Raw genomic sequence first — 27151 nt, forward strand, 5'->3', positions numbered from 1 at the left:
TGATAAAGGTGACATGAAAACAGGAGAAAAAGATATCCTTGAAGTATGGAGTAATTACTTTGAAAAACTCCTAAATGAAACAAACAGTGATGACAGTGCAGTGGTAAAAAACACAGACCAGGCATGCAGTCAGGAATACATATCCATACTTGAAGTAGAAAAAGCCATCAAAGGCTTGAAATGTGGAAAGGCAGCAGGAGTAGATGATATTCGACCAGAAATGCTGAAGTATGGTGATATAAAAGTCTTACAGTGGCTGTACTGCATAGTTTAGAAAGTCTGGACAGAGGGAGAAATTCCCATTAGATTGGAGTAGAGCTCTCATAGTACCCATATATAAAAAGGGAAATAAAACTGAATGTGACAATTAAAGAGGTATTTTCCTACTGAGTGTTCCTGGCAAGATCTATGCAAGTATACCTGAGAAACGGTTGAGAAGAATTGTGGAAGAAAAGCTTGGTGGAGAACAAGCTGGATTCAGGCCAAATAGAGGCTGTCAGGATCAGATCTTCACTTTACCACAAATAGTCGAGAAAGCATGGGAATATAACAAAGATCTGTATTTAAGTTTTGTCGATTTGGAAAAGGCATATGACGAGGTACCAATAAAAAAACTATTCAATATGCTACAGTTATATGGTGTGAATGGGGCATTATATCAAGCAATACTTAGTCTTTATTTGAGTTGTAAGTCAGCAGTTAGAATTGAAGGAAGTACAGGAAGATGATTTAATGTTAAATCTGGTGTGAGACAAGGATGTACATTATCCACTCTGTTATTCATTATCTATATGGATCACATTATGAAGGAAAGTGATATTAAACATGATATCAAAATTGGAGGTGCTAATGTCAGCTCTTTGCTTTATGCGGACGATGTTATACTTCTAAATAAATTCGCTACAAGTCTGCAAGATTCTCTGACTAAATTGAATAACTGTTGTAATAGATGTGGTATGAAGGTCAGCAATAAAAAGACAAAGACAATGAAAATAGGCAGTATCATTGAAAATGTCAACTGTGTTGTGAATGGAGAATCTGTGGAACAAAGTAAAACATTTCGGCTACTTGCACGATTTTTAGTGAAGATGGTAAATTAAATATAGAAATAGACAACAGAATCAGCAAAGTTGGTATGGTGTGAAGTTAATTGCAAAAATTCATATGGAATAGGAGAGAAATTAGTTGGAACACTAAATTAGCTATACAAGACAGTGTTCAAACTAGTTTTAACTTATGGATCTGAGAGCTGGGTCAGAAGTAAAACACTTGACCAAAGACTAGAGACCACAGATATGAGAGTCCTGAGAAACTTTATAGGCATGAACAGATGGCATCAATGGCAATATCATATTAAAGACGAGGATATTAGGAAAGAACTTGACATTGTCAGCATCCAGGAATGAGTTAGCAGAGCTAATCTCAGGTGGTATGGTCACTTAAACAGAATGGGTGAAGAAAGATTAGCAAAACAAGTGTTCTCTGCCAGGTTGGCAGCAAAACGACTTCGAGGAAGACCAAGATATAGGTGGATTGATACGGTACAAAGTGCCTTAGACGATAGAAATATAATATCTGATAATGTTGGAGTCTTGACAAGTAACAGACTGATTTGGAGGAAAATTGTAGATAGGAAGTTAGTAATGATGTAATTTTTTCATGTACTACTATCATATCCTGTACACCCCTTGAGGGTACATGGCAGGAATTTGATGATGATATGATATATATATATATATATATATATTCATTCATATTTATATATACTGACTATAACCGAGACTAGAATAGCAATTAAATTTACTCAAAACGCAACATGTTTCATTGGATTGTCCGACTTCTTCAGGCGTGGGAACATAGAAAGCAAGTAAACACTATAAGAAACATCGTATCACTATAAAACGCTATTACAAAATCAGTTAGCTTTGAACTGTAGCTACAGTCCGTGTTGAAGTTCTGTTGTTAAGTAGCTGCGTGCGTCTGATTTCACGCGTGTACCAATATCGGATAGCAGAGCTGAAAGAGTCTGGTAGATTATAGCTGAGGTTATTATTTATGTGATGAGGGTCCATAACAATTTCCTTAGACTCGACTATGCGTCGCTCCACCTTGTCACGTCATATATGAAGGTTTGAGGTAGTTGTCCAGTTTATCTCATGTTGACGGCCTTCATCATTTGTGTTTACTGAAAACAGTACATGGCTTGACAGGGCACTTGCTCTAGTTCTTTTGTAGGAAATGTCTCTCTGATGTTCTTCTAGACATAGGATGATGGATTTTTCAGTTTGGCCATAGTATTGCTTCCCGCAGTCACACATGATTTTGTACACTCCTGGGAATTGTAGATGGTTGTGAGCTTGTTTGTATTTGCTTAAAATCGATCTTAGTTTAGGAAGTGTCGAGAAACAGGTTTTTATGTTGAACTTTCTTAAAATTCTTCTTAGTTTCGGGGGAGAGTGAGCTGATATATGGTAAGGAGATATAACCTTTTGGATTGTCTTGTGTTTCTGAGTTGTTTTGATGTCGGTGCTTAGATGCTTATTAATAGTTTTCGACGAGTAGCCATTACTTGTGACGGTTCTTTGTAGATGTTGTAGTTCATTTTTTAGATCTTCATCATTTGACAGTATAGATCTAGCACGATGTGCTAGGGTTGAGATGATACCCACTTTCTGTGCAGGATAGTGATGTGAGGACGCATGCAGGTATCTGTGTGTGTAGATTTTCTAAAGATTGATATTTTAATAGAATCAGATGACTTAGTAATTCTTACGTCCAGGAAGGGAAGAGATCCATTTTCTTCAACCTCCATTGTTAATTTAATATCTTGGTGGAAGTTGTTTAAATGATTTAAAAACGACTGAAGGTTATCGGTGCCATGGTCCCAGATAAGAAATATGTCATAAAAACCTGTTTCTCTACACTTCCTAAACTAAGATCGATTTTAAGCAAATACAAACAAGCTCACAACCATCTACAATTCCCAGGAGTGTACAAAATCGCGTGTGACTGTGGGAAACAATACCTGGCCAAACTGAAAAATCCATCCTCCTACGTCTAGAAGAACATCAGAGAGACATTGCCTACAAAAGAACTAGAGCAAGTGCCCTGTCAAGCCATGTACTGTTTTCAGTAAACACAAATGATGAAGGCCGTCAACATGAGATAAACTGGACAACTACCTCAAACCTTCATATATGCCGTGACGAGGTGGAACGACGCATAGTCAAATCTAAGGAAATTGTTATGGACCCACATAAATAATAACCTCAGCTATAATCTACTGGACTCTTTCAGCTCTGCTATCCGATATTGGCACACGCGTGAAATCAGACGCGTGCAGCTACTTAACAGTAGAACTTCAACACGGACTCTAGCTACAGTTCAAAGCTAACTGATTTTTTGTAATAGCGTTTTATAGTGATACGATGTTTCTTATAGTATTTACTTGCTTTCTATGTTCCCACGCCTGAAGAAGTCGGACAATCCAATGAAACATATTGCGTTTTGAATAAATTTAATTGTTATTCTAGTCTCGGTTATAGTCAGTATATATAAATATGAACATATCCCAGTACCGAGTTAATACTATAAATTGCTATATATATATATATATATATATATATATATATATATATATATATATATATATATATATAAACATGTTGCTCTCCATCCCAGTTTCATTTTGTAATCAATAGATAATAATAGGACTCTAGTGTTGATGTAGGCAAGTTTTTTTTTTTTTTTTTTTTTTTTTCTCCATCAGAGGTCAGGCTAACAATTGTTGTAACAGTTGGTCAGTAACTTTAGCAAAACTATGTAGATTGTAGTGCAGCTTGTTTCTCTGTATATAGTGTATATGCTCCAGAAGATGATCTTGATATAAAGATTGAAATGTCTAGTGTTTATTTTGGTTTTTATTATACTAAAGTTTTACTCAAACACGGTAGTTGTCTCCAGAATTTTCCAAAATGTATTCTGATCACTGTGTAAGCCTAAAAGAAAATATCCTGATATTTATGTTTTATATTCTTTTTGGTCTTTCCCATAACTTGTGTTTAGCTACTTTTATACTTTTTTTTTACTTTCTCTTTGTTATGTTACATGTCAAGACTCCAATATTATCAGATCTTATATTTCAGTCTTCTAAGGCACTTTTTGCCATATCAGTCCACCTATATCGTGATCTTCCTCTGGGTCTTTTTCTTGCCAAAGACCCAGAGGTCTTTGGCAAGAAAACCTGGCAGAGAACACTTGTTTTGCTAATCTTTCCTCTCCCATTCTGTTTAAGTGACCATACCACCTGAGATTAGCTCTGCTAACGGATTCCTAGATGCTGACAATGTCAAGTTCTCTCCTAACATCCTCATGTTTAATATGATATTACCATTGATGCCATCTGTTCACGCCCCTAATTTTTTTCAGGACTTTCATATCTGTGGTCTCTAGTCTTTGGTCAAGTGTTTTACTTCTGACCCAGCTCTCAGATCCATAAGTTAAAATTGGCTTGAATACTGTCTTGTATGCAGCTAATTTAGTGTTTTGGCTAATTTCTCTCTTATTCCATATAAATTTATTCAGTTGACTTCCTACTATACCAGCTTTGTTGATTCTGGTGTCTATTTCTATATTTAATTTACCATTTTCACTAAAAATCGTGCCGAAGTAGCTGAAATGTTTTACTTGTTCTATAGGTTCTCCATTCACAATGCAGTTGATACTTTCAATTCTTCTGTCTATTTTCATTGTCTTTGTATTGCTGACCTTCATACCATATCTATTACAACAGTTATTCAATTTAGTCAGGGAATCTTGCAGATTTGCAGCGGATTTATTTAGAAGTATAACATCGTCAGCATAAAGCAAAGAGCTGACATTAACATCTCCAATTTTGATATCATGTTTAATACCACTTTCCTTCTTAATGTGACCCATATAGATTATGAATAACAGAGGTGATAAAGTACATCCTTGTCTGACACCAGATTTAACTTTAAACCACCTTCCTGTACGTCCTTTAATTCTAACACTGCTGACTTACAACTCAAATAAAGACTAAGTATTGTTTGATATAATGCCCCATTGAAACCATATAACTGTAGCTTTTCTCTTGGCACCTTGTCATATGCTGTTTCCAGATCTACAAAAAATACAGCTTTTTGTTATATTTCCATGATTTCTCAACTATTTGTCATTAAAATGAAAATCTGATCCTGACAGTCTCTATTTGGCCTGAATCCAGCTTGTTCTTCACCAAGCTTCTCTTCCACAATCCTTCTCATCCATTTTTCAAGTATAATTGTGCACAGGAACACTCAGTAGAGAAATACTTCTGCAATTCTGACATTCAGTTTTATTTCCCTTTTTATATATGGGTATTATGAGAGCTCTACTCCAATCATCTGGAATTGGTCCCTCTGTCCAGGCCCTCTGAACTATGCAGTGCAGCCACTGCTAGACTTTTATTCCTCCATACTTGAGCATTTCTGGTTGAATATTATCTAATCCAGCTGCCTTTCCACATTTCAAACTTTTGATGGCTTTTTCTTCTTCAAGTGTGAATATGTATTCCTGATTGCATGCTTGATCAGTGTTTTTTACCACTATGCTGTCATCACTGCTTGTTTCATTTAGCAGTTTTTCAAAGTAATTACTCCATACATCAAGGATATCTTTTTTCTCCTGTTTTTGTGTCACTTTTATCATCTCTAGTTCCTTTTTACAGCACCCTTTCCTCCATTTCTGAGCTCTTCAATAACCTCCAGAACATCTTGCCACCTTCTTGATATTTATTTTCTATGTTCTTGCCAACGTCCTCCCATGACTTTTGTTTAGCCAGTTTTACACAGTTTTTAGCTTTCTTACATTTGTCTCTGTATTTTCTAAGAGCACAAGCTGACTTATTTGCCAGGAACTTTTAATATGCTTTCATCTTTTCCTTCACTGCCTCTTTAACTTCCTATGCTCACCAGGGAGTTCTGATTTTTCTATCCTTACAGACAACCTCACCACATGTCTCTCTGGCTGAATCAATCAGTGTTTTCTTCAGGGCTTGCTTCAGAATCTCAAGATTTGGTTCCTGTTCTCAAACTCTTTCATTTTTTCTTCAATCATGTTTGTGTATTTTAGTCTGCAGTTCACATCTGACAGCTGCTCAACTTTTATTCGCTTTAAAACTTTCTTATATGTTCTTCTTTTCAATATGAAATTCAATTTTATCCTGCTCAAGACTAAATAGTGATCACTACTAATTTCAAATCCTCTGTATACACTCTTGTGTCCTGCACCAGGGAGAAAACATCACTATCAACAATAACAGTCAATGAGACTTTTCTTATTCCTTGCCTCTTCTCTCCATGTGAATTTGTGCACATTTTTATGTTGGAACATTGTGTTAGTAATAACCAGTCCATGTCCTGAGCAGAAATCCAACAGGTATTTGCCATTATTATTAGCTTTGCTCTTTTCTCCAAATTTCCCCAATATATTTTTGTATGTTTGACAATCATTTCCTACTCTGCTATTTAGATCTCCAACAAGGACCAATTTTTCATTGTGTCAGTTGCTTTTTCTAAAGCCTCAAAAAATTCCTCCACTTCTACCTTAGTAGAACCTTCTGTGGGACCATAGGCACAAAAAGGTCTCATCGTCCAGTTTCCCATTCTCATATTTGCCCACATTACTCTACTTGAGACTGCCTCCCATTCAAGAAGATTAGCCTCGTATTTAGTGTTGAATACTTTGGCTACTCCTTCTTTTCCTTGATTTTCATTGCCTGCTTTATGACATTTTGTATTTATTGCTCAGAAAGATCTCACCAGTTTTTGTCTTTTTTGTTTCAGTCACCCCTATAATGTCGATCTGGTACTTATCTAATTCCTCAGCTAGCTCCATTTCTTTGCCATTCAGGCTTCTTATGTTGATAGTACCGATCTTGAACTCTGGTGATGTTGAGTTGGGGGTGGGGTTTTGGGATTTGTACCAGTAGTTGACCTTTTTTTTTTTCTTTTTTTCCTGGTTCCCTGGTGAAAACAATGGGGGGGATGGCTTGTTTAACTGGGTGATGCCCCATTCAGCATGAAATTCTGTCATGTTGTACCATCATTTTTTATTTTGGGTTAATCCAATAAGAATACAATTTGGTCGGCTAAATCCAAAATTGCCAGCCCATCCTCATTCGTTCAGTATCCAGATAGATACCTAATAGGGTGCACCACGAGAATGTGAGGATTGGACATTAGGTCAGAAGCCCCGATCGGTTCTCTGCATTCCTTTAAAGGCTATGTGGAAGGCTCTTCGCAGTTATATCGCTTTGACCCTTAAGCACCACTTTTCTATTATCTTCATTTTTATATAATTTTGCCATTGATGTTATCTGTTCAAGTCCCTAATTTTTCTGAGAACTCTTGTATCTATGGTCTCTTAACTTTGAATGCTATTTTGAGAAGAAATTTATTCCTTCTTTAAAAAAAGGATAAATTAAAACTGGTTTGAACGTTGTCTTGAATACTTATAATAGTTTAGTGTTTTTGCTAATTTTCTTCATTTCATATGAATTTATTCATCGTATTCACTGTTCCAGATTTGCTTATTCTGTTTCCTATTTCCATATTTAAGTTGCCATCTTCATTAAAAACTGTGCCTAAATAGATGAAATACAGTTGACCCTTTAACAATGTGGATAATACACTTATACATGGTGTTTTTTCAATAAATGTGCTGGAAATATTTTTGGAGATTTGTGACAGTTTGAAAAACTCGCAGACGAACTACGTAGTCTAGAAATATTGAAAAAATTAAGAAAGAGTTAAGTATATCACAAATTCATAAAATATATGTAGATACTAGTCTACTTTATTATTTTTTCTGCCTTAAAATATACACAGATCTATTATAAAAGTTAAGATTTATCAAAACTTACACACACAGACACTTATAGACTGTACATAGTGTCATTCGTAGTCGAGAGAAATATAAACAACTGTAAAGATGCATTATTGAATGATAACTGCATAAAATTAACTGTTATCAATTAATTAAATTTATTTAATTAATTAGAATAAAATAACTTTATAAGAATTCATTCATTAGTGTATAGGCTAAGCTACCTTGAAGCAATCGTATCAATTACACTAGGCTACCAGAAAGCAATCGTATCAATTACACTAGGCTACCAGAAAGCAATCATATTGCTACTTCTTCATTATCAATGCATGAATCGTTATACCTGTAAATAAATGTGAATAATTTCTTTTTCATATTATCTTTTCATTTTTATGTCTAGTGTGTTAGTAATACATATAACATCTACAGTATTTTATATCATATAAGATAATATTGCTGTAGGCACCAACAGACATATGATTTATCTTGTAAACAGATGACGTAAACTTATGGTATTGATAAGTACAGTACAGTACTGTAAATGTATTTTTTCTTCCTTATGATTTTCTTTAATAACATTTTCTTTTCTCTAGCTTACTTTATTGTAAGAATATAGTATACATACATACATACATACATACAGAGCTGGCGCATAGTATTTTTCTTGTGTGTGCAATTAATGTTCGGTGCCTTTCCAAAAAAGGTTTTTTTTGAATAAAGTGTGAATAAAATGAACAGGAAATGAAAAACAAATGAAAACAGCTTTACAGTATAATGTTACCTATGGATTAGTCCTACTTATACAAATTTTTTCAAGTTATATAAATTTTCAAAATAATATAAAATAGTAATATAAAGTTAAGAGATTTATTCAAATATTCTTTACATTAATTTTGCTAAAAGGGACTCAACTGGCTTTCATTTTAGCGAAATCCTGTCACAATACATCAATGTTGACAGACTGAGCAATATTATTTTCTATTGAAATTAGTGCCAAACAATTTAGGTTTTCTTGACTCATGCTTGATTGCAGGTAATTCTTTATTAATTGTAATTTAGAAAATGTTCTCTCTCCCTTAGCAACTGAAATGGGCAAAGTCAATAGTTATTCTCAATGCAATCAGTGAATTTGCAAAGAGTTCTTCAAGGTTGTTGTTATAAATCCACTTCAAAACCATTTCTGGTGTACTATTTTCTTCAATTTTTCTAGATAATAATTTCAGCTCTATTTGCAGTTCTTCTGCTTCAGTGTCCTTGTTTTCTTTGTCACTTAATGCTTTATCTAATGAACTACATTTTTCTTCCAATTGTTGGTCTTCCATGTTATCACATTCTGTAATGTTGTACAAAAATTCAAAGGGCTCCAAAACGCTACTAAATGGCCGGACCACATGCATCTGATCTGATTAAAATGAGGATACGGCCCTTACACGGAACTCAACAATTAATCATAAGTTGATTTATGATACATCAAAAAATAAAGAAGAACTATTTTAGGTATATTTTCGTAAATTTTAATCAAAAATTACAGTGATATAATAGGGTCCAGGATACAATTTCAGAATTTATTGGTTCGTTTCCGGGAAGATCTGAAGGGGGCCCAAACAGAAGATGACTTACATTCATAATTATATGTACCATTCGTTGTTCATTTAAACTCTTATCTCATATTTTTTGACATCTTTTAGGTGCCTTTTCTTCTGTGACGCCTGTGTATATTGCACACTTCGCACATGCCACCAGCTGGGCCTGCATACATATAAAATGTGTTAATCGACTGTTTATGTTATCAGTAGTTAAGTTTTGGGGGAGTCAAAAGTTATATGAGGATTTTTGAACAATGCAGGGGGATTGATGCCCCTAACTCCCATGTTGTTCAAGAGTCAACTGTATTTTACTTGTTCTATAGATCCCCCATTAAGAATGTGTATGAAATTTTCTATGTTTCTGCCTATTTTATTCTGTTGCTATTATTCTGAATAACAGCTCTTATTCAGTTTAGAGAATCTTGGAGACTTGTACTGGACGTATTTAGGAGTACAACATCATCTATATGAAGAAGAGAGTTAAGTTTGTTATCTCCAATTATAATATCAGGTTTAATGCCAATTTCTTTCATAATGTGATTACACCTTAAAATCGGGATGTGTTTTAACATCTTAATTTTAAGGTGTGAGACACTATCTCCATGTTTGGAGATAGTGTGCACATTGTCTTCCATCTGATTTTACATCAAACAATCTTCCTGTGTTTCCTTCCGTTCTTATGCTGACTTACAATTTAAATACAGAATGTGTATTGTTCTGTATAATATTCCATTTACCCAATATAATTGTAACATTTTGAAAAGCTTTTCTCTGGGCTCCTTCTTGTATGCCTTTTCTAGATCTACAAATCTTAAGTACAGATCCTTGTTATATTCCCATGATGTCTCAAGCTATTTGTTGTAAAGTGAAAATCTCTACTTAAGATTTGTATGATAACCTCTATTTGGACTTTGTTCTTCTCCAAGTTTCTCTGCTGCAGTTTTTCTCAGCCTCATCTCAACTATGCTTGCATAAATCTTACCTGGTACACATAATAGAAAAATTCCTCTGTAATTCTCATCCAGCTTTATTCCCTTTTTTGTAGGTGGGACCTATGAGTACCCAACTCTAATCACCTGGAATTCAGTCTTCTGACCAGGTTCTCTGAATTATGTTGGAATATGGCATTTATAATGACTAGTCCATGTCAATGATTTAATCAAGCAGAGTAGCAGTGCTTTTTACATGCTGTTACTTTTTTAAAGCACTTCAGTTACAGATGTATATTTGCATTTTAGAACTAGAGATATCATCTCTAAAAAACAAAACAACTTTATAACTTACTGGTTGTTACTTTCTTATTGACTTAATTTTGCAATTATTTTCAGATTTTCCAGGAACAAAAAGACTTGAAAATGAACTTGCTATAATAATTACTATTCCTCATCACTTAGATGCAGTTAGTGTAAGTAATTATCTTTTGTTTTATATATCTACTACCTGTAAAATCTGTTAAAATAGATTGAGCATTGCCAAAACAAATTATTATTTTTTCTGTTAATGTTTTCATATTATAAAAACTAAATTTGGCTGGTTTATAGTCTGTTTTCTAATTTTATTTTTTCACTTAATTGTGCTGTAACTCTTGATTTATCTTTTTTGTTTAATTTTGACACTTTAAATAAAATATTTAAGTTGAATGACATTTTCTGATTGGAAGCACTGCAAACTAAAATGGATTGAGTTAGAATTGAGTTACAAATAAAAACAAATAAATTAGGATACTTGGAAAACTGTATAATTATATAGAGCAGTGTTTAGGATTGGAACATAATTTTTTTATGCTTGAATAAGTTTAGAAAACACAAATTTTTGTTAATACTGTAATCAAATTTTATGAGTTTGTTCTTCCCTATTCATATTCAGATACCTTTAAATATTATAACTAACTGACATTTTAATATGGCATCCATAATTTTCTCAGGCAGCCTATAGGACATTATGATAGTAACTTTTAAGTTTACATTATTACTAGCTTCCTATCTAATATTTTCTTCCAAATTAATCCATTATTTGTCAGATCTGTAATACTGTCAGATCTTATATTTTGGTAATGTGTGACATTACTGACTTCATGTCCACCTGAGATCTTGGTCATCCTCTAGATCTGTTTCCTGATAGTGATATGCAACCTGTGGATTGTGGAGAAAATCTAAATTATTTTGTCCCACATTTAAAAAGAAATTACTAGAAAATTATGGGAATTTAAAGGCTACCTATTATATGATAGATTTTGTGTTCATGTATGCACACAAAATTTATTTGTGTCACTCTATTTGTTGTCACTTAACTGAAATCTTCATAATAAACTAAATACGTGTACCATTAAAATCAAAAATAACCTGAAAACTTCAGTAGTCAGTTAACTCAGTCACCTCCAGTTACAAAGAGGAAGGGAACAGAAGTTATGAACATTAGCATAGTGCCAGTCAGCATCAGCTTCTTTATTGGACAGAGATCTAGTGATGTACAGTGCAGTACAGCTGACATAAATTGATACTGTTCTCTTAGAATCCCCCCCCCCTTTTTTTTTTCGTAATGTTCAATATAGATGATGTATAAGAGTTAAGATAGTGTGCGCCCTTGTCTTACACTTGATTTTATATCAAATCAGGATATCTAACGATGTCCTGACCCTTTCAGAAGGTTATAATTCTCGATCATATCACTGATCTTTCTTCTGTTTGCTGGTGTCTGTGATCCACAAATTCTCAATCTGTCTTCATAACCTGGATTCCACAATCCTGATATCATTTTTAACACTCTCCTTTGCACTCACACCACTGTATCAGAATCACCATGGAAATTAGGAGACCAGACCTGTACACAATATTCCAAGTGAGGTCTTCTCACTCAAGGCCTTGTAAAGAGGGGTTGTTCGTTTCAACATTGCAGTTATCCTCTGAGTTGTATTTGAAAACTTCAACTTTCTATATACTAAAATCCCGAGATTCCTAGCTTGATCACTTTTTTCTAACATAATCCCATCAATATAATCTGATATTGGATATCTCTGGATTAGAGAAAGATGTTGGAAGTTTTTTCATTTGGTTAGACTATAAATTATATATTTAGTTTAATCCTTTATCCAAGTGTAAGCAAACAAAGTTTGCACCTGAAGTATCTTCAGGACTGGGGCAACTCATGACAAAGGTGGACTAACTTCTCATCACTTGCCTTAGTATCCCATAATGCAAAGCACATGTCCGCAAGGGTCACTACCCAGACCGGTTTTGATCTTTATTCAGGTCTCTTCAGTGGGAGCCAGTCCCAGAGGTGATACAAAAGTTGAAGCAAGTGATGAGAAGTTAGTCCACCTTTGCCACGAGTTTCCCCAGTCCTGAAGATACTTCAGGTGCAAACTTTCTTTGCTTACACTTGGATAAAGGATTAAACTAAATATATAATTTTTAATCTAACCAAGTGAAAAAAACTTCCACCATCTTTCTCTAATCCAGAGTAATTTAATAATAAGGTATGACACCCTTTGGCAACTCGTATATGGAAATATGACTTCTGCATTGCTTCAACCTTGGTATCACCTCTTGGTCTGTCTCACACTGAAGAGAATTCAATAAAGGTCAAAACTGGTCTGGGTCTGGGTAGTGACTCTTCCCATAATGCATAGTATTATACATGTCTGCAAGGAGATGTGCTTTGCATTTTGGGATAATAAGGCAAGTGATGAGAAGTTAGTCCACCTTTGCCATGAGTTGCCTCAGTCCTGAAGATACTTCAGGCGCAAACTTTGTTTGCTTACACTTGGATAAAGGATTAAAATAAATATATAATTTATATTGGATATCTCATCATGATAAAGTGCATGAAATAGCTGTATGTCACTGTCAAATCCTTCCCAATGTCATTAATGTAAATATTGAATAACAATGAACCAAGGATTGATCCCTGTAGTACATACACCTCTGGTTGCTTTAAATGCTGCAGACTGACATCTGCCATATATCACTTTTTGATATCTGTCAGTCAGCCATCATCTTAACCATTCTAATATTTTATAATCCAGTCTCATATTCTCCAATTTAAGCAACAGTCTTCCTGTCAAAAACTATCAATAGCCAAAATCTAAAGGTATCATGGTATATCCATTTCCCTTGTCTAACTCAATAGTAACATCATTATAGAATATGAACAAGTTGCTCAAACATAATCTTCCCTTAGTAAACCCAGGCTGTTCATTATGAAGTATAGATTTTCTGTCAGTCAGCCTATTTCTTAATACGAGCCCTAATCAACTTTTTCAAAATCTTCAACAGCACTTGAGAGAGAGAGAGAGAGACTGATAGGTCAATAATTAGATACATCAATCTTTGCATTATCTTTAAGCAATGGTATCATCATACATTCTTTTCAAATTATATAGCCTGGTTAAAGGAATAGCTAGTTCAGCTGAGCAAATTTTTAGCATCCTTGCTGACATCCCATCAATCCATATTGCCAAATTCTTGTTAAGTTTGTGCAGCAACTCTAGTACCCCCCCCCCCCTCCTTGTATACCTGAGTTTCTTCATCTAATGAAGAAGTAGCATTGTGCTCAATGTTGCATACATCAGGTTGATAGTTTTAGGCAAAATTGGCACTCATTAGTTGAACAATCTGTACCCATCTGTAGACCCCACATACCAGCTACCTCATGCTGCTTTGAGTCACTACTTAAGTAAACAACTAGCTTACCATCCTGTCTTTTGAAGTGACCTTTTCCATTCCATCTGGTCTCTGTAATTCCCAGGATGTCAATTTTATACCTATCCATCTCTTTACAGACAATCTCAAGAGTACCCATCTGTAGACCCCGAACATTTCATGTGCCTATGTAAAATTCCCTTCTAAGATAAATCCTATACCTTCTGTGTTCCTCATTCACAATATCACTGGCTTTTGTTGGAGACTGTAATATACTTCTTGAACAGGACCCTCTGTCTAAGCCCTAAGCATGGCTCTTGATTATTCTGTGCAATAGCCGATGAAGCATGAGATGTATTATAAGGCACAACCATATTAGCATTTTGGAGTGATGTCACTGCAAGAAGAAAGTGGTAGGGTTGCAGAGGCCCTTTCCACATAAGAATGAAATGAAATAACAAAATAGGAAAGATTCACCCTCCCCCAGCCCTTGAATACTCTAATAGCATTGGGCGGGGGGGGGCAAGAAGAAATGGGAGGGACCAGTCTACAGATAATATAATAGATGTATATTACATAAAGTAAGGCATGGTCCAGCATCAGGTACCTCAGGTTTGCCATGCTCGTACTCACAAAATTTATTGATTCCACTAAATCAGAGAGTTATTGCAATACATAAAATTTTTGTAAGCGTTTCAAATTCCAATTCTGAGTAAAATCCATCCCATAATGATTAATGTACATGCGTTACATAATAATATTATTATTTGTCTTTAATTAAAAACATAACAATTCCATGCAATGCAGCATCCAGTCCAATTTAGTATTGTCAACGAACCATCTGTAATGGTTATTATTAATGCATTTACACTGCAAATTGCAAAATGCTGATTTAGACTGCATAACCTACCAAGAAGTTAAGGCAGTGCATGGAGCAGCAAGTTTGGTGGGCAGTAAAAGCCATTTGTATTGTATCTCAACCATAAAAACACTTTCTTTGTTTTAAATTCTACATATTTTCTTGAATTTAGAGGTGGCAAAACAGCATTTGCTCAGGGGTAGTATATACCCTAACAACATTCCTGATTCTGATGTGGAGGATAAAAAGATTAAATTGGCAAATGTGCTCTGATGATAATCACTTGTAAATTTCATGAACAAGATTTTTTGTGTTCATAAAATTTACATTGGTATTGGCAGTAGCATGCCTATATAGAAACTACTGAGTTCTGCAAAGAACCGGAAAGTTCATCTACAGTAGTGGAACACTGTGACTGGACACTGGAAGACTGAAAAAAAAGTCGTGGTCTGATGAGTCATGGTACACCTTGTTCTGTAATAATGTTAAGTAGAGAGTTTGACAGGAATCCCTTGAAGCAATGAACCCATCTTTCCTTGTGCTGTAAACACAATTCAAGGTTTGGGAGATAGTGTCATGGTGTGTGTGTGTGTGGCATGTTCTGTTGGTACAGAACAAGTCCCCTGATATATTGCTAGAATGTTGGGTGTCCTGAAGAAATATCTGAATATTGTTTGTCAATCAAGTCCATCCTGCAATGTTGACCACCTTTTATCTGACAGTTGTTTCATAGATGACAATGCTACTGTTCATCATGCGAAAATTGTTCAGCAAGCATGACAGTGACTTCCACCATCTTCCCTGGCCGTCAAAAAGCATGGGAGCAAAGTCCTCTTCTGTCAAATCTGAGCCAATTAAAGGATTGTCTGGTGAATGCTTGGTATGTTGTAGATGTAGGTGCAATCCATCACTTTGTGGAATCTGTGCCAAACTGCATATGTGCTGTAATTTGGGTTAAAGGAGGTCCGACATGGTATCAGATAAAAGTTTCTAATTCGGTGGCCGGTAAGTGTATAACTTATGTTAAAACTCAAGTGACAGATGAATCAGCAAATTAAATTTATGTTGTACTCCCATGAAATTATTCTGCAAATCATCAGGTTAATTCGCACTATTACTGAAAAACAACAGACATACTTTGATTAAATAAACAATCTGTTTCTCAACAAAAAAAAAAAAAAAGAAATACTCAGACTGCCCTAGAATTTGTCATGAATCAAACATGAGTGACATTCTGCCTTTATCCAGTAATTACCTATTCTAATAACCTTTGTGCACAAACTTCATATAAACTCTTTTACTTGAAATTCCTTTATTATCCCTCAAATATTTTAACTTTTTGTTGTACAATTTATTTGTGTTTGTTTTTCTGGATGAATATGAATTTTACATATGTGAAAATAAAATAAATACTATATTTGCCGGCGTATAAGATGCACTTTTTTCTTTGAAAATAGGTCTGAAAAAAAGGTGTGTCTTATATGCCGATTCTCAAGTTTTTATTACTTTCATTTCTGGAATTTTTCTCTGTTCCGAGTTACGCAATTTCTTTCTTGCTTCCTTGCAGTGTGTGAGCGCATTCTGGTTATGTAGAAAAGCGGGACTTTCACTGTCTACAAAAATGATTATTCATCTAGCGAAAGCGATAGCCACTAACAGAGGGATCACCCACTTTACTCGATCAACATCATGGTGTTCAAGATTCATGAAGAGAAACCAGCTATGTATGCAGACTAAAACAAAAATATTACAAAAAATGCCAGCTGAATATGAAGAAAAAATTATTGAATTTCATCGATTCGTGATTAACGCAAGGAAACGAGAAACTTTTGAACTTGCACAAATAGGAAACATGGATGAGTATCTGCTGACTTTTGATGTGCCCTCAAATAAAATTGTAGATTCCAAGGGCACTTTCATTGTCTACAAAATTGATTATTCATCACGCAAAAATGATAGCTGCTAACAGAGGGATCGCCAACTTTACTCAATCAACATCATGGTGTTCAAGATTCAAGAAGAGAAACCAGCTATGTATGCGGACTAATACAAAAATATCACAAAAAATGCCAGCTGAACACGAAGAAAAAATTATTGAATTTCATCAATTCGTGATTAACGCAAGGAAATGAGAAACTTTTGAACTTGCACAAATAGGAAACATGGACGAGGATCTGCTGACTTTTGATGTGCCCTCAAAGAAAACTGTAGATTCCAAGGGCACAAAAACTGTTACTGTTAAAACTTTGGGACATGAAAAAAACTCACTACATGGTTAGATTAGGTATTTGTTGAAAGTAGACCTACTTATTACTGTATATTTGAAATACTGTAAATTGATTATAATATTCAGTGATAAAATTTGTACATAAAAGGGGATGCGTCTTATAGGCCGGTGCGTCTTATATAGCGTCAGATATGGTAATTATTTTGAAATATAACATGAGATTAGCCTTAGTAATAAATATATTTGCTAATCGTAAATTTCTCTGCCTTTTATTTTTCAAATCAGCATAATGGAACGAGAAATTATATTTTTTCATTTTACCAACAATATTGCAGAAATTATTTTCACTCTATCATGATCAAGATCGGATCAAGAGTTTTAAATCTGATCAATGTTATAAAATAACATTTAGTAAAATAAATATGAGTTAATTTTTTTCCTCGCTTGAAAATTACTATTCTAAAAATCACCGTGCTACAGTTTTAGATACATGTTTTTCTTATTTTTATGAACAAGTGATGTTCATTTGCATTACTCACTTACTTGAGATAGTTTTTTTTAATATTGAAAATTTATATCCAGTAATATTTCAGAAATATTTCATTAGTATCTATGTCACTTTAACCTTTAGCTTAAAATTGCAGCAGATGATTTTTAATATTTGTAGGATGCTCATTTCAATAACATTCAATGTTTAACTGCTATAGATGGGAATTGGTGAAAATATTATGAAACATATTCTATACAGCATAGATTGATTCAACATTTATGCTCATTTTGAAAATTCCAAATTGCATCCTCCACCCTGTCCGCACCAGGAACTGAGTTATAAATTACTAAAAAAAACGAACATCCAAAACTAAACTTTCTTTCTTTCTTTCTTTTTTTTTTTTTTTTTTGTGTGTCACATAAACTGTTTTTATATTGTGAAAATATAACATGAAATGTATTTGTAAAACTGAAAAATTTGAGCAAACAGCTGAACGACTCACAGAAAAGAAGGTGGTAGTGCCTGAAAAATAGTCACATCGCAAAGAAATAGTCCAGTTTTAGCAGCACTTATTTCAACACTCAACAATATTATTTTATTTATTTTTTGAAATGGTAATAAGCGATAGATTTCAAATCAACTTTCTGAAAACTTGCAAACCAGTAGAAATAAGACAGAGTAGTTATAATCCAATTCCTGCAGTGAGCAGAATCTGGGATACAATTGGGATTCTTCAAAATGAAATAGTGGCAATGGTTATGAGGCAGTGTGGTGTGAGGTGAAGGTTGACAGGAAGACATATTTAATTGAATGTTGCTATAGGCCAGGTGATTAATTATTATTGGGGATTTTAATTATGCCAGTATAGATTGGAATGAAGAGATATCATTTGGGAATAAGGAAAATAAATTTCTTTAACTATCTCAGGCCGCATGTAAAGGAGGGTATGCGAGGATCAAGAGTTTTAAATCTGATCATTTCATCAGAGGATGTAATTCCTACAGGTTCGTACTTTCCTCCAGTTGGTGAGAGTGATCACCTGAGTTGTGGCTAACCATATGCAGATTTCTGTAAGGAAAGGATGTATGTGGAAGTAGAAGGCTCATGATTATGTGAAACTTAGGAGATAGCTTGGAGCTATAGCATGGAATGAGGAGTTCAGCAGTAAGGAAATAAATGCTGCTTGGAAATGACAAAGAAATACATAACAGCATCAATGTGTAAATGTATTCCGAAGGTCAAAAGGCGGAATAAGGTAGGTGTTAAAATGGATGGATGAATGGGGAAGCTTAAGCATGAAATCTGGAAGAAGAAGAAGAAGGCACGTTGGAGGCAGTACAAGATGAATAATGATAATAATCAGTTACACGAAGAGTATAAAGACCAAGCTAGGAGAGTGACTCAGTGAGGACAACAAAAGTGCAGTATGAGCAGAAATTAGCAAATCACGCGAAGAAAAACCCTAGAGAATTTTTTATATATGTGGCAAGTAGAAGGAAGAATGATTATGGTAAGATGATGTTAATTGATGAAAATGGTAACTCCTGCAAAAGACATTGTTGAGGTATTCAGTGATCAATTTATAAGGATGTTTAATCCTCATCAGGGTGAAATCATGAGAGACTTACATGTAGAGGACATAGGAGAGGCTGGTTTAACTGTGAGTGAGCAAGAGGTATTTGAAGAAATAAATAACCTTGAAGTCAATAAGGGGATAGGATTTGATGGCATATCACTACACGTCTTAAGGGAATTGGCAGTAGCATTGGCAAGCCTGTTTAATAAGAGTCTTACAGCAGCACAGGTTCCAAGGGAGTGGAAAGAAAGTAAAATTGTTCATTTCATAAAGGTGGTGATAAGGCTGTGGATACAAATTATAGACCAGCATGTATATCTGGAGTTGTGGTGAAGGTACTAGAGAGATTGGTTAGAAGTAGGATACAGAAATGGGTTGATAACAGTAGTTTTCTCTCTGGCTATCAGCATGGGATTGTTAAAGGGATATCATGTTTTACTAACTTACTTATATACTATAACAAAATGACAAATGTCTTGGACAAGGGAAATGCATATACGGTGGTAATTTTGCAAAAGCTTTTGATAGACTGTCACATGATAAGCTGTTAAATAAATCGACACAAATGGGATTGGATAATAGACTTGTGAGTTGATTGACCACCGTGTGACCTTAAAAGAAAGACTACTGAGTTGGATCAGTGACTGTCTCTCAAATAGATATCAGAAAGTTGTATATGGGGATACAATATCCTGAAAGAAGATGTGCTGCAGGGGTCAGTTTTGGAACCATTGTTGTTCAATTTGTATATTAATGATTTTGGGATGGGTTTAACTGGTGATATGCAGCTGTTTATAGATGATGCAAAATTGGGGAAGAGCAATGCAGAGGCAAGCAGATGTTATGGTCTTATAGAAGGACTTAATAGATTGCATGAATGGGAAGGTAAGTGGAACTGTCATTTCAGTGTTGTAAAGTATAAGGTTTTGAAATTTGGTAAGCAACAATAGGATACATAGTATACACTTGGTGGGGAAACTTTAAGAGGTAGAGAAGATGAGATGTCTGGGAGTGGTGGTATACAAGGACCAGAAATTCAGGGACTACATTGCACAATTTGTGAAGATGTCATATTGGATAATGTCAATGATGCAGAGGACTTTGGCATGCAGAAATAAAAATGGTTATGATGGCATTGTATAAGACCTTAATCAGGCCTTATATGGATTATTGTGCATAGATTTGGTCACAGGTTTTCATGGTGATGAGGATATGTTAGAAAGGTTCCAGAGAAGATTCACAGAAGTGGTCAGTGATCTTTGGAATGTGGATTATGATGATTGAGAGAATGTAAATTACAAAGCCTTATGAATAGGAGGAGGAGAGCAGGGGTATGATTGAGACATATAAATGCTAGTTAGGGTTGTTATGCATAAAGTAACAACTAAGTTGAATAAAAGAAATGGCTATAGGATAATATTGTCTGCGCTGTTAGCCTAGTGGCTTTGCGCTTCGCAACCATATGCCTGGGGAAGGAGTGTCCTAGGTTTGATTCCCGTCGGAGACATGAGGAGCTGAAGGATCTTCCTCAGCCATAGCCAAGTTAGCCAGTCTTGGGCATGGACAGCAAGGTTTTTCTGCTATTTTATCTGTTTTTTTTTTTTATCCCGCAAAAAGGCAAACCAGCCCCGTGAACACATGGATACAGTCAGGAATACTTAGAGGCATAGGACTGACCACCTTATCCTTGTATTTCAGTTACAAAATCCAAGCATGCTTGGAAGGTTGTGGACCTTAAAGGCCTGTTAAAGCCACAGGGATAGAATAATATTGCTTATCTTTACAAAGGCATCTGACAAGATATCACCTGGGTTTGAATTCTGTAGATGTAAGTAACCTTTATAAGAGCTTTGTCATGTGAAGATTGACTTAGCTTGGTGCAGGTGATAGGATTTTCCTGCCTGATACCACCTTGTCCAGATTACCCATAGAACACATGGAATTAACAGACATGTCTGGCTTCCTAGCTATAGTTGATTTTGCTATAATTCCAACTATTTCAAACAGTTGGAATTATGGGTGAAATTTGGTCATAAATTAGTATTTGGGTTGAAAAAGTTCCTCTGTTTGGAGTGGAATCAGACCTATATGCCTTTCTTTAACCTTGCATTTATAGAAGTTATCATGAGACTATGCAGGCATTTTTAAATTAAATTACAAATGATTTTAACTACTTGTATTTGATCAAAAACAATGTTACTATCCAGATATGCATTAGCAGATGTAATTGATAGTTATTGCTTTTGATTCAAGCTCTAACCACCTTATCCTACTAAATTAGTTAGTAGGATAAGGCTTCCTAGCTATAGTTGATTTTGCTATAATTCCAACTATTTCAAACAGTTGGAATTATGGGTGAAATTTGGTCATAAATTAGTATTTGGGTTGAAAAAGTTCCTTTGTTTGGAGTGGAATCAGACCTATATGCATTTCTTTAACCTTGCATTTATAGAAGTTATCCTGAGACTATGCAGGCATTTTTAAATTAAATTACAAATGATTTTAGCTACTTGTATTTGATCAAAAACAATGTTACTATCCAGATATGCATTAACAGATGTAATTGATAGTTATTGCTTTTGATTCAAGCTCTAACCACCTTATCCTACTAAATTAGTTACTGAAACCAAGTTTACTAAACAGGTCATGGGTCTTAACAGCTCAGAAAAGGAGAAGATAAACAGATAAACAAATAGGTCCATATTAAATATTATTAGTGTGTATTAATATAGTATTGTAACGAATTGTTTTGATATTGTGAGATACAGTATAACTTGCAAGATTCATATTAATTTTTCCTTATAGTCTGGAGAGAACACTGTTATTGGCGATGATGGAGATCCTGTGCCATCCCTTACAGTGAAGGTATTTGTTATTTCTTTAAAATAAGTTTCTTAAGAGATTTGCATTTCTTAGGGTGTTCTAAATGCTACTAAGACTGCAAAGTACATGCACTATATTTTACGTATGGTAAAAATATGTTATTAATTGTAATATTGATCAATAACCTTATATACACCAATACTAAATCTTATACGTTTATTAAAATATCAACAAAATACTATTTTTTGTTCATTTGCCAATTATGAATTTTTTTCAGTTTATCAGAATATTTAAATGGCTATGGTATTGTGGTTACCATAACCTGTCTGCTGATATTAGAGAAATTAGCCATTTAGTTGGCAAGAAACTTTTATAAAGGTTTTTTAATCAAAACTTTAGTTAGCTGGGATTCTCATACAGGGGATTGCAATTTTTTTCTCCCAAGGTTCACATACTCCTCTCCCACAAAACATATGAACCAACCAATGAACATATGCCATTAACAGACAACATATACTTGCTTCATCATCTTAACATGAAAATGTTAAGATCATGAGTAATATAACCCTCATTTCCTGGTCTGATTGACCAGGTGGATAGATCATATGCTTTCCTACCATTAAGCACTGTGCTTGACTCCTACTGTGAGTACAATGCGTGTGAATTTCTTTAAGTGGTAGATGAATTTCATTTACCTTGGTATGTCACTACCCTAGTTATGGAGGCCTAAAGTGATTTGAAGAAAGTGTCATTTTTTGGTTTCTAGAGCAGGATTTTAAAATCATGTAATCCTTAGCTGACTGACAGTTCTGATATATGATAGATTAAAAAAAAGATATGTTTATACATAAAAGTGTGTACATTGGAAAGGAGAGTTGGAAGTTTTAGTTGGGAAATTCCAGAACTAGATGGAATAAATGAGGAAAAGGAGAAGCAGGCTCGCATTTTTGCAGTTGGACTGAAAATGGAGATTAAGCAGCTACTGTTCTGTTTTAACAGGATGTACCTGTAGAAAATACATTAGTGTCCAAAACCTAAGGACAGACACTATTTCTGAAGATTACAACCACAGTTTCAGAAGAATCAGCTTGTGGCAATTTGTATAACTGATGATTTCAAGTAGAAAATGGATACGCATTCAAATTTTCGAATCACATGCAAAGGAGTCACATAGTAGCACTCAGCAGGATAAAAGGCAAAAGAACTGTGGCAAGTGAATTTGTGTTTGAAGGAAACTCTTTTTGCGAAGGAATAAAGTTGCAAACTTGGATGTCTTATAATGTCTCTAAGACATTATCTAGGTGATTTCATGCTGGGAAGAATTATTGAAAAGTTTGAAGAAGGCCACAGAATTACTGATATTGCCATTCACACACGTACTCACAGTAGGAGTCAAGCACAGTGCTTATTGGTTGGAATCTTACATAGCATTGTATCCAGGCTCTGGGCATCGTTTCAAACCAATGGAATGTATTCCAGACTTTTGCTAAGAGGTCGCCCTTGCTCTACCATGGAGCACCAAGACAGGTTTTTGGTTATAACAGCAAAACGTATACGACATATCATGGCAAGTCAACTTGCAAATTGGCTCCATTCAAGCACAGGTACATGGATATCTCGACAAACTGTAGCAAGACGTCTAAGACCAGTAGGCCTATATGCCCAAAGGCCTGTAGTCTGCATCCCTTTATCCACGGCTCATCACAGAGCACATTTTCAGTGGTGTTGTAGCCATAAAAATTGAACAAGATACCAATATGCTAATGTGCTCTTTATAGATGAGAGTTGTTTAAGTTTTTCCACCAATTCTAGATGACACTTGATCTGGCATGAAAATGGTACTGCTTACCATCGCGAGAATGTTCTTGAAAGGGGTAGATACAGCAGTGCTGGGGTCATTATGTGGGGAAGCATTATGCTTAATGGATGCACTGAGCTACAATTGCTGGAAAAAAGGACTATTACTGGTGAATGATATTGCAACGAAGTTCTTCAACTTCATGTTCGATTGTTTCGTTGTACTGAATGCAAAGAATTCATTTTTATGGATGACAATGCCACATCACATCATATAGGAACAGTGCAGATACCTTTGGAGATATTAATTGAATTGAGTGGCCAGCACATTCCCCCAGATCTCAACCCCATAGAACACATTTGGGATGCAACATGGAGACACATTGGTGCTCGAAATTCCCTTCCAGAAAACAAAGAAGTCCTTATCCATGCTCTGAAGGAGAAGTGGGCTAGTTTGCCTCAAGAGCTGCTGAATCACTTAGTGCTAAGCATGGTACAATGTTGAGAGAGCTGCATTGCAGTTTGGGGTAGACATATTCCATACTTAAATGTCTCTCTGGGTAGTTTTATGTAAGCACACTTATTACATTAATATATTCTGTAAGCACTTTTTATGTTAATATATTCTGTAAGCACTTATTACACACATATTACATTAATTCCTTAGCTACATCCTTAGGAAATTTGTAACTTTTGTCAAAAACATATTGCAATTTAATTTGTATGAAATTTATAACACATTTTTTGTATAATATAATTTATTAGTCTTCTGGCATTAAATTTATGTCCACATTTGATTGTAATCATGAAAGTTTTTTCATATGCAGGTGAAAATGTAGTTCATGCATAGCTTTTGGACACCAGTGTACATAAAGCTGAAATGTGCATTTGTGAGATTAGTGAGGGGGGGGGTCATCTATTAGCTCAATTCCTCTCCTCTGTACAGTATCAAGAATTTTTAGAGGGATTTTGGATGCATCCCCCATCCCAAACATGTGAACAGTATTTTAAGGATTGGCAGATTTGGTATTTGTATAAGTTGCTAGATGGATGGGGGAAAAGTAGTGCTTGAGAAGAAAAGAATGCTTGCTCTTTTTTTTTTTGCAGGCTAAGGAAATGTTGATGTGTTTATGCCAGGAAAAAGCTAGAGATAAATATCAGTCCAAGGAGTAAGATCTGATCCTATCTGGTAATTTTTTGTATTACTAAGAGTAAGGTAAATCTAACATAGGTAAATCTGAGATCATTTTTATAAGCAAAAAGCAAGACTGTTTTTGGTAACATTAAAAGTGACCAGGTTATCCTTATCTCATTGAAGGTTGGTATAGAGATCATACATTCTTCAGTGGTTTGTTTAAGGCACTGATTGCAGATCTTGAAGCTTTGGATGTCTGGACACTGCATAGTTTGTTAAATGAGTAGCATCATTGAAGTATACTCTCATCAGCAAAGCTGTCAGTAGAAAAAATTGTGGTGATTGAGAATAGGTCATTAACGTATAGGAGAAAGAGGGTAGGTGATAGAATGGAATCCTGAATGGCTCAATAAAAGGCTGGCCTTTTATTGAGCCAGACATGCTCGGATACCTGGACATGTCAAGATTTGACAGCATATGTTTCTCTAAATCTTTCCATGCCATGCGTCCAATGATGTAGGCTACAAGATCAGCTATGGGTCTATTGCAGAAGCCATATGGTAAGCTTCTCAGTAGCAGAGAAGTTAACTGTTGATGACATTCTTCATATTTTGGTCAGGAATGAGGTGATGGTGATCAGTCATTAGTTGAATGGCAGACTTTTATCTCCCTGTTTTTGGAACAGGTTGGATATATGCTTACTTCCACACATTTGGATAAGTACAAGCTGAGTATAAAAGATTGTAGAAAATATATAGAACAGATAGTAGTTCTGGAACACAAAATTTGAGTATATAGATGGAGAGATAGGAGTAGAAGTCCTTTCTTTTAGTGTCTTTATTTAGCATTCTTCTGGTGTTCTTTTAAGGACACCACAAAGCCGTAGCAGGAAGTTTGCCTTGGTCATTGTGCAGTAGTTGGGGGAGAAGAGTAATAGGCAGTTTCATATCTAGATGTGGAAACGCAAATCAGAAGTTGCATTTGTTGGCTTTTGCAGTGGACCAGAAGGCACAACTTTCATTTTGACAGGAGACAAGCTTTCTGCTGTTAGCCCTTTTGAAGTCAGATTTGGATTTGCTGATAGTTGTTTTGCATTTATTATGTGTTTTGGTGTAGGTCAAATATAAAGCTGAGATTCTTGTTGCAAGCAGCCCATCATATGCTGAATTTTTTTCTTCAGCTACTTTTGTTTAGTTAGGTGAGAGATAAATTTCATTGCTTAGTGTGAGACCCCCACTCTGCTTATTGGAGGCCTGATTTGGCTTGAAAAAGTTCCATGTTTGGTCTCTAGAGCAGGGTTTCTGGAGTGTGTAAAAATAAACAAAAAATACAATATATATATATATATATATATATATATATATATATATACGTAGGCTGTTCAATAAGTAATAAGACTATATTTATACAGAAAATTAGATTACCTTTAATCGTCATCATTTACATGGTCTTTTTCGAAGTAACTACCGTGAGACGCGATGCATTTGTCCCAACGTTGCGTCCACTTCTTAAACACATGTGAGAGTCCGTTTTTTGAGAGTTCTTTCAAAACCGCCTCTGCAGCTTTTACACATGCTTTGTTGCTTTCGAAATGGCGGCCTCTTAGTGGTTTCTTGAGCTGTGGAAACAGCCAGAAATCGCACGGTGCGAGATCAGGACTGTATGGAGGGTGTGGTAGGATATCTGTGTTGTTCTTCTGCAAAACGTCGACTACACAACCAGCAATATGTGGCCTTGCATTATCGTGGTGCAATAAGAAGCAATTCTTCAGCAATGGACGCTTCCTTTTGACGTGCTTGATGATAATCGCTGCTGTGTTGATCATTGTCTCTGTGATGGACGTTGAAGGTCTTCCCTCACGTTCAAGATCTTCCACATTTTGCCTTCCTTCCTTCCTTAAAAGTTTTATGCCAGCAAAAACACTTGCCCTCAACATTGCTTCATTGTGGAAAACTTCGTGTATCATGTTAAAAGTGTCCGATGCCGATTTTTGCAAATGCACACAAAATTAAATCGCATAACGCTGTTCCAAGGATGCTTCCATTTCGAAGACTGGTCGCGCCTCGTAGGCACGCCGATGAGCAGTAGCATTTAGTCACGTGACACTCTGGCACATCAGCCCGTATATGCC

The 27151-nt window shown here is 35.2% G+C and overlaps 1 protein-coding gene across 4 annotated transcripts in view; it reads left to right on the plus strand.

Moving 5' to 3' along the window:
• BBS9 (Bardet-Biedl syndrome 9) overlaps positions 1 to 27151 on the plus strand; it is a 347462-nt gene that overhangs the window by 192437 nt on the left and 127874 nt on the right. For all 4 annotated transcript variants that reach the window (XM_090415673.1, XM_090415671.1, XM_090415675.1 and 1 more), the window contains 2 exons: positions 10802 to 10878; positions 22071 to 22130. In XM_090415673.1, coding sequence (XP_090271799.1) covers positions 10802 to 10878; positions 22071 to 22130 — 137 coding nt within the window. The remainder of the gene's footprint in view (positions 1 to 10801; positions 10879 to 22070; positions 22131 to 27151) is intronic.

The sequence above is a fragment of the Typopeltis vanoorti genome, chromosome 3 (assembly GCF_054136105.1).
Source record: "Typopeltis vanoorti isolate ZY-2024b chromosome 3, IOZ_Tvanoo_1.0, whole genome shotgun sequence".
Classification (NCBI taxonomy): domain Eukaryota; kingdom Metazoa; phylum Arthropoda; class Arachnida; order Uropygi; family Thelyphonidae; genus Typopeltis; species Typopeltis vanoorti.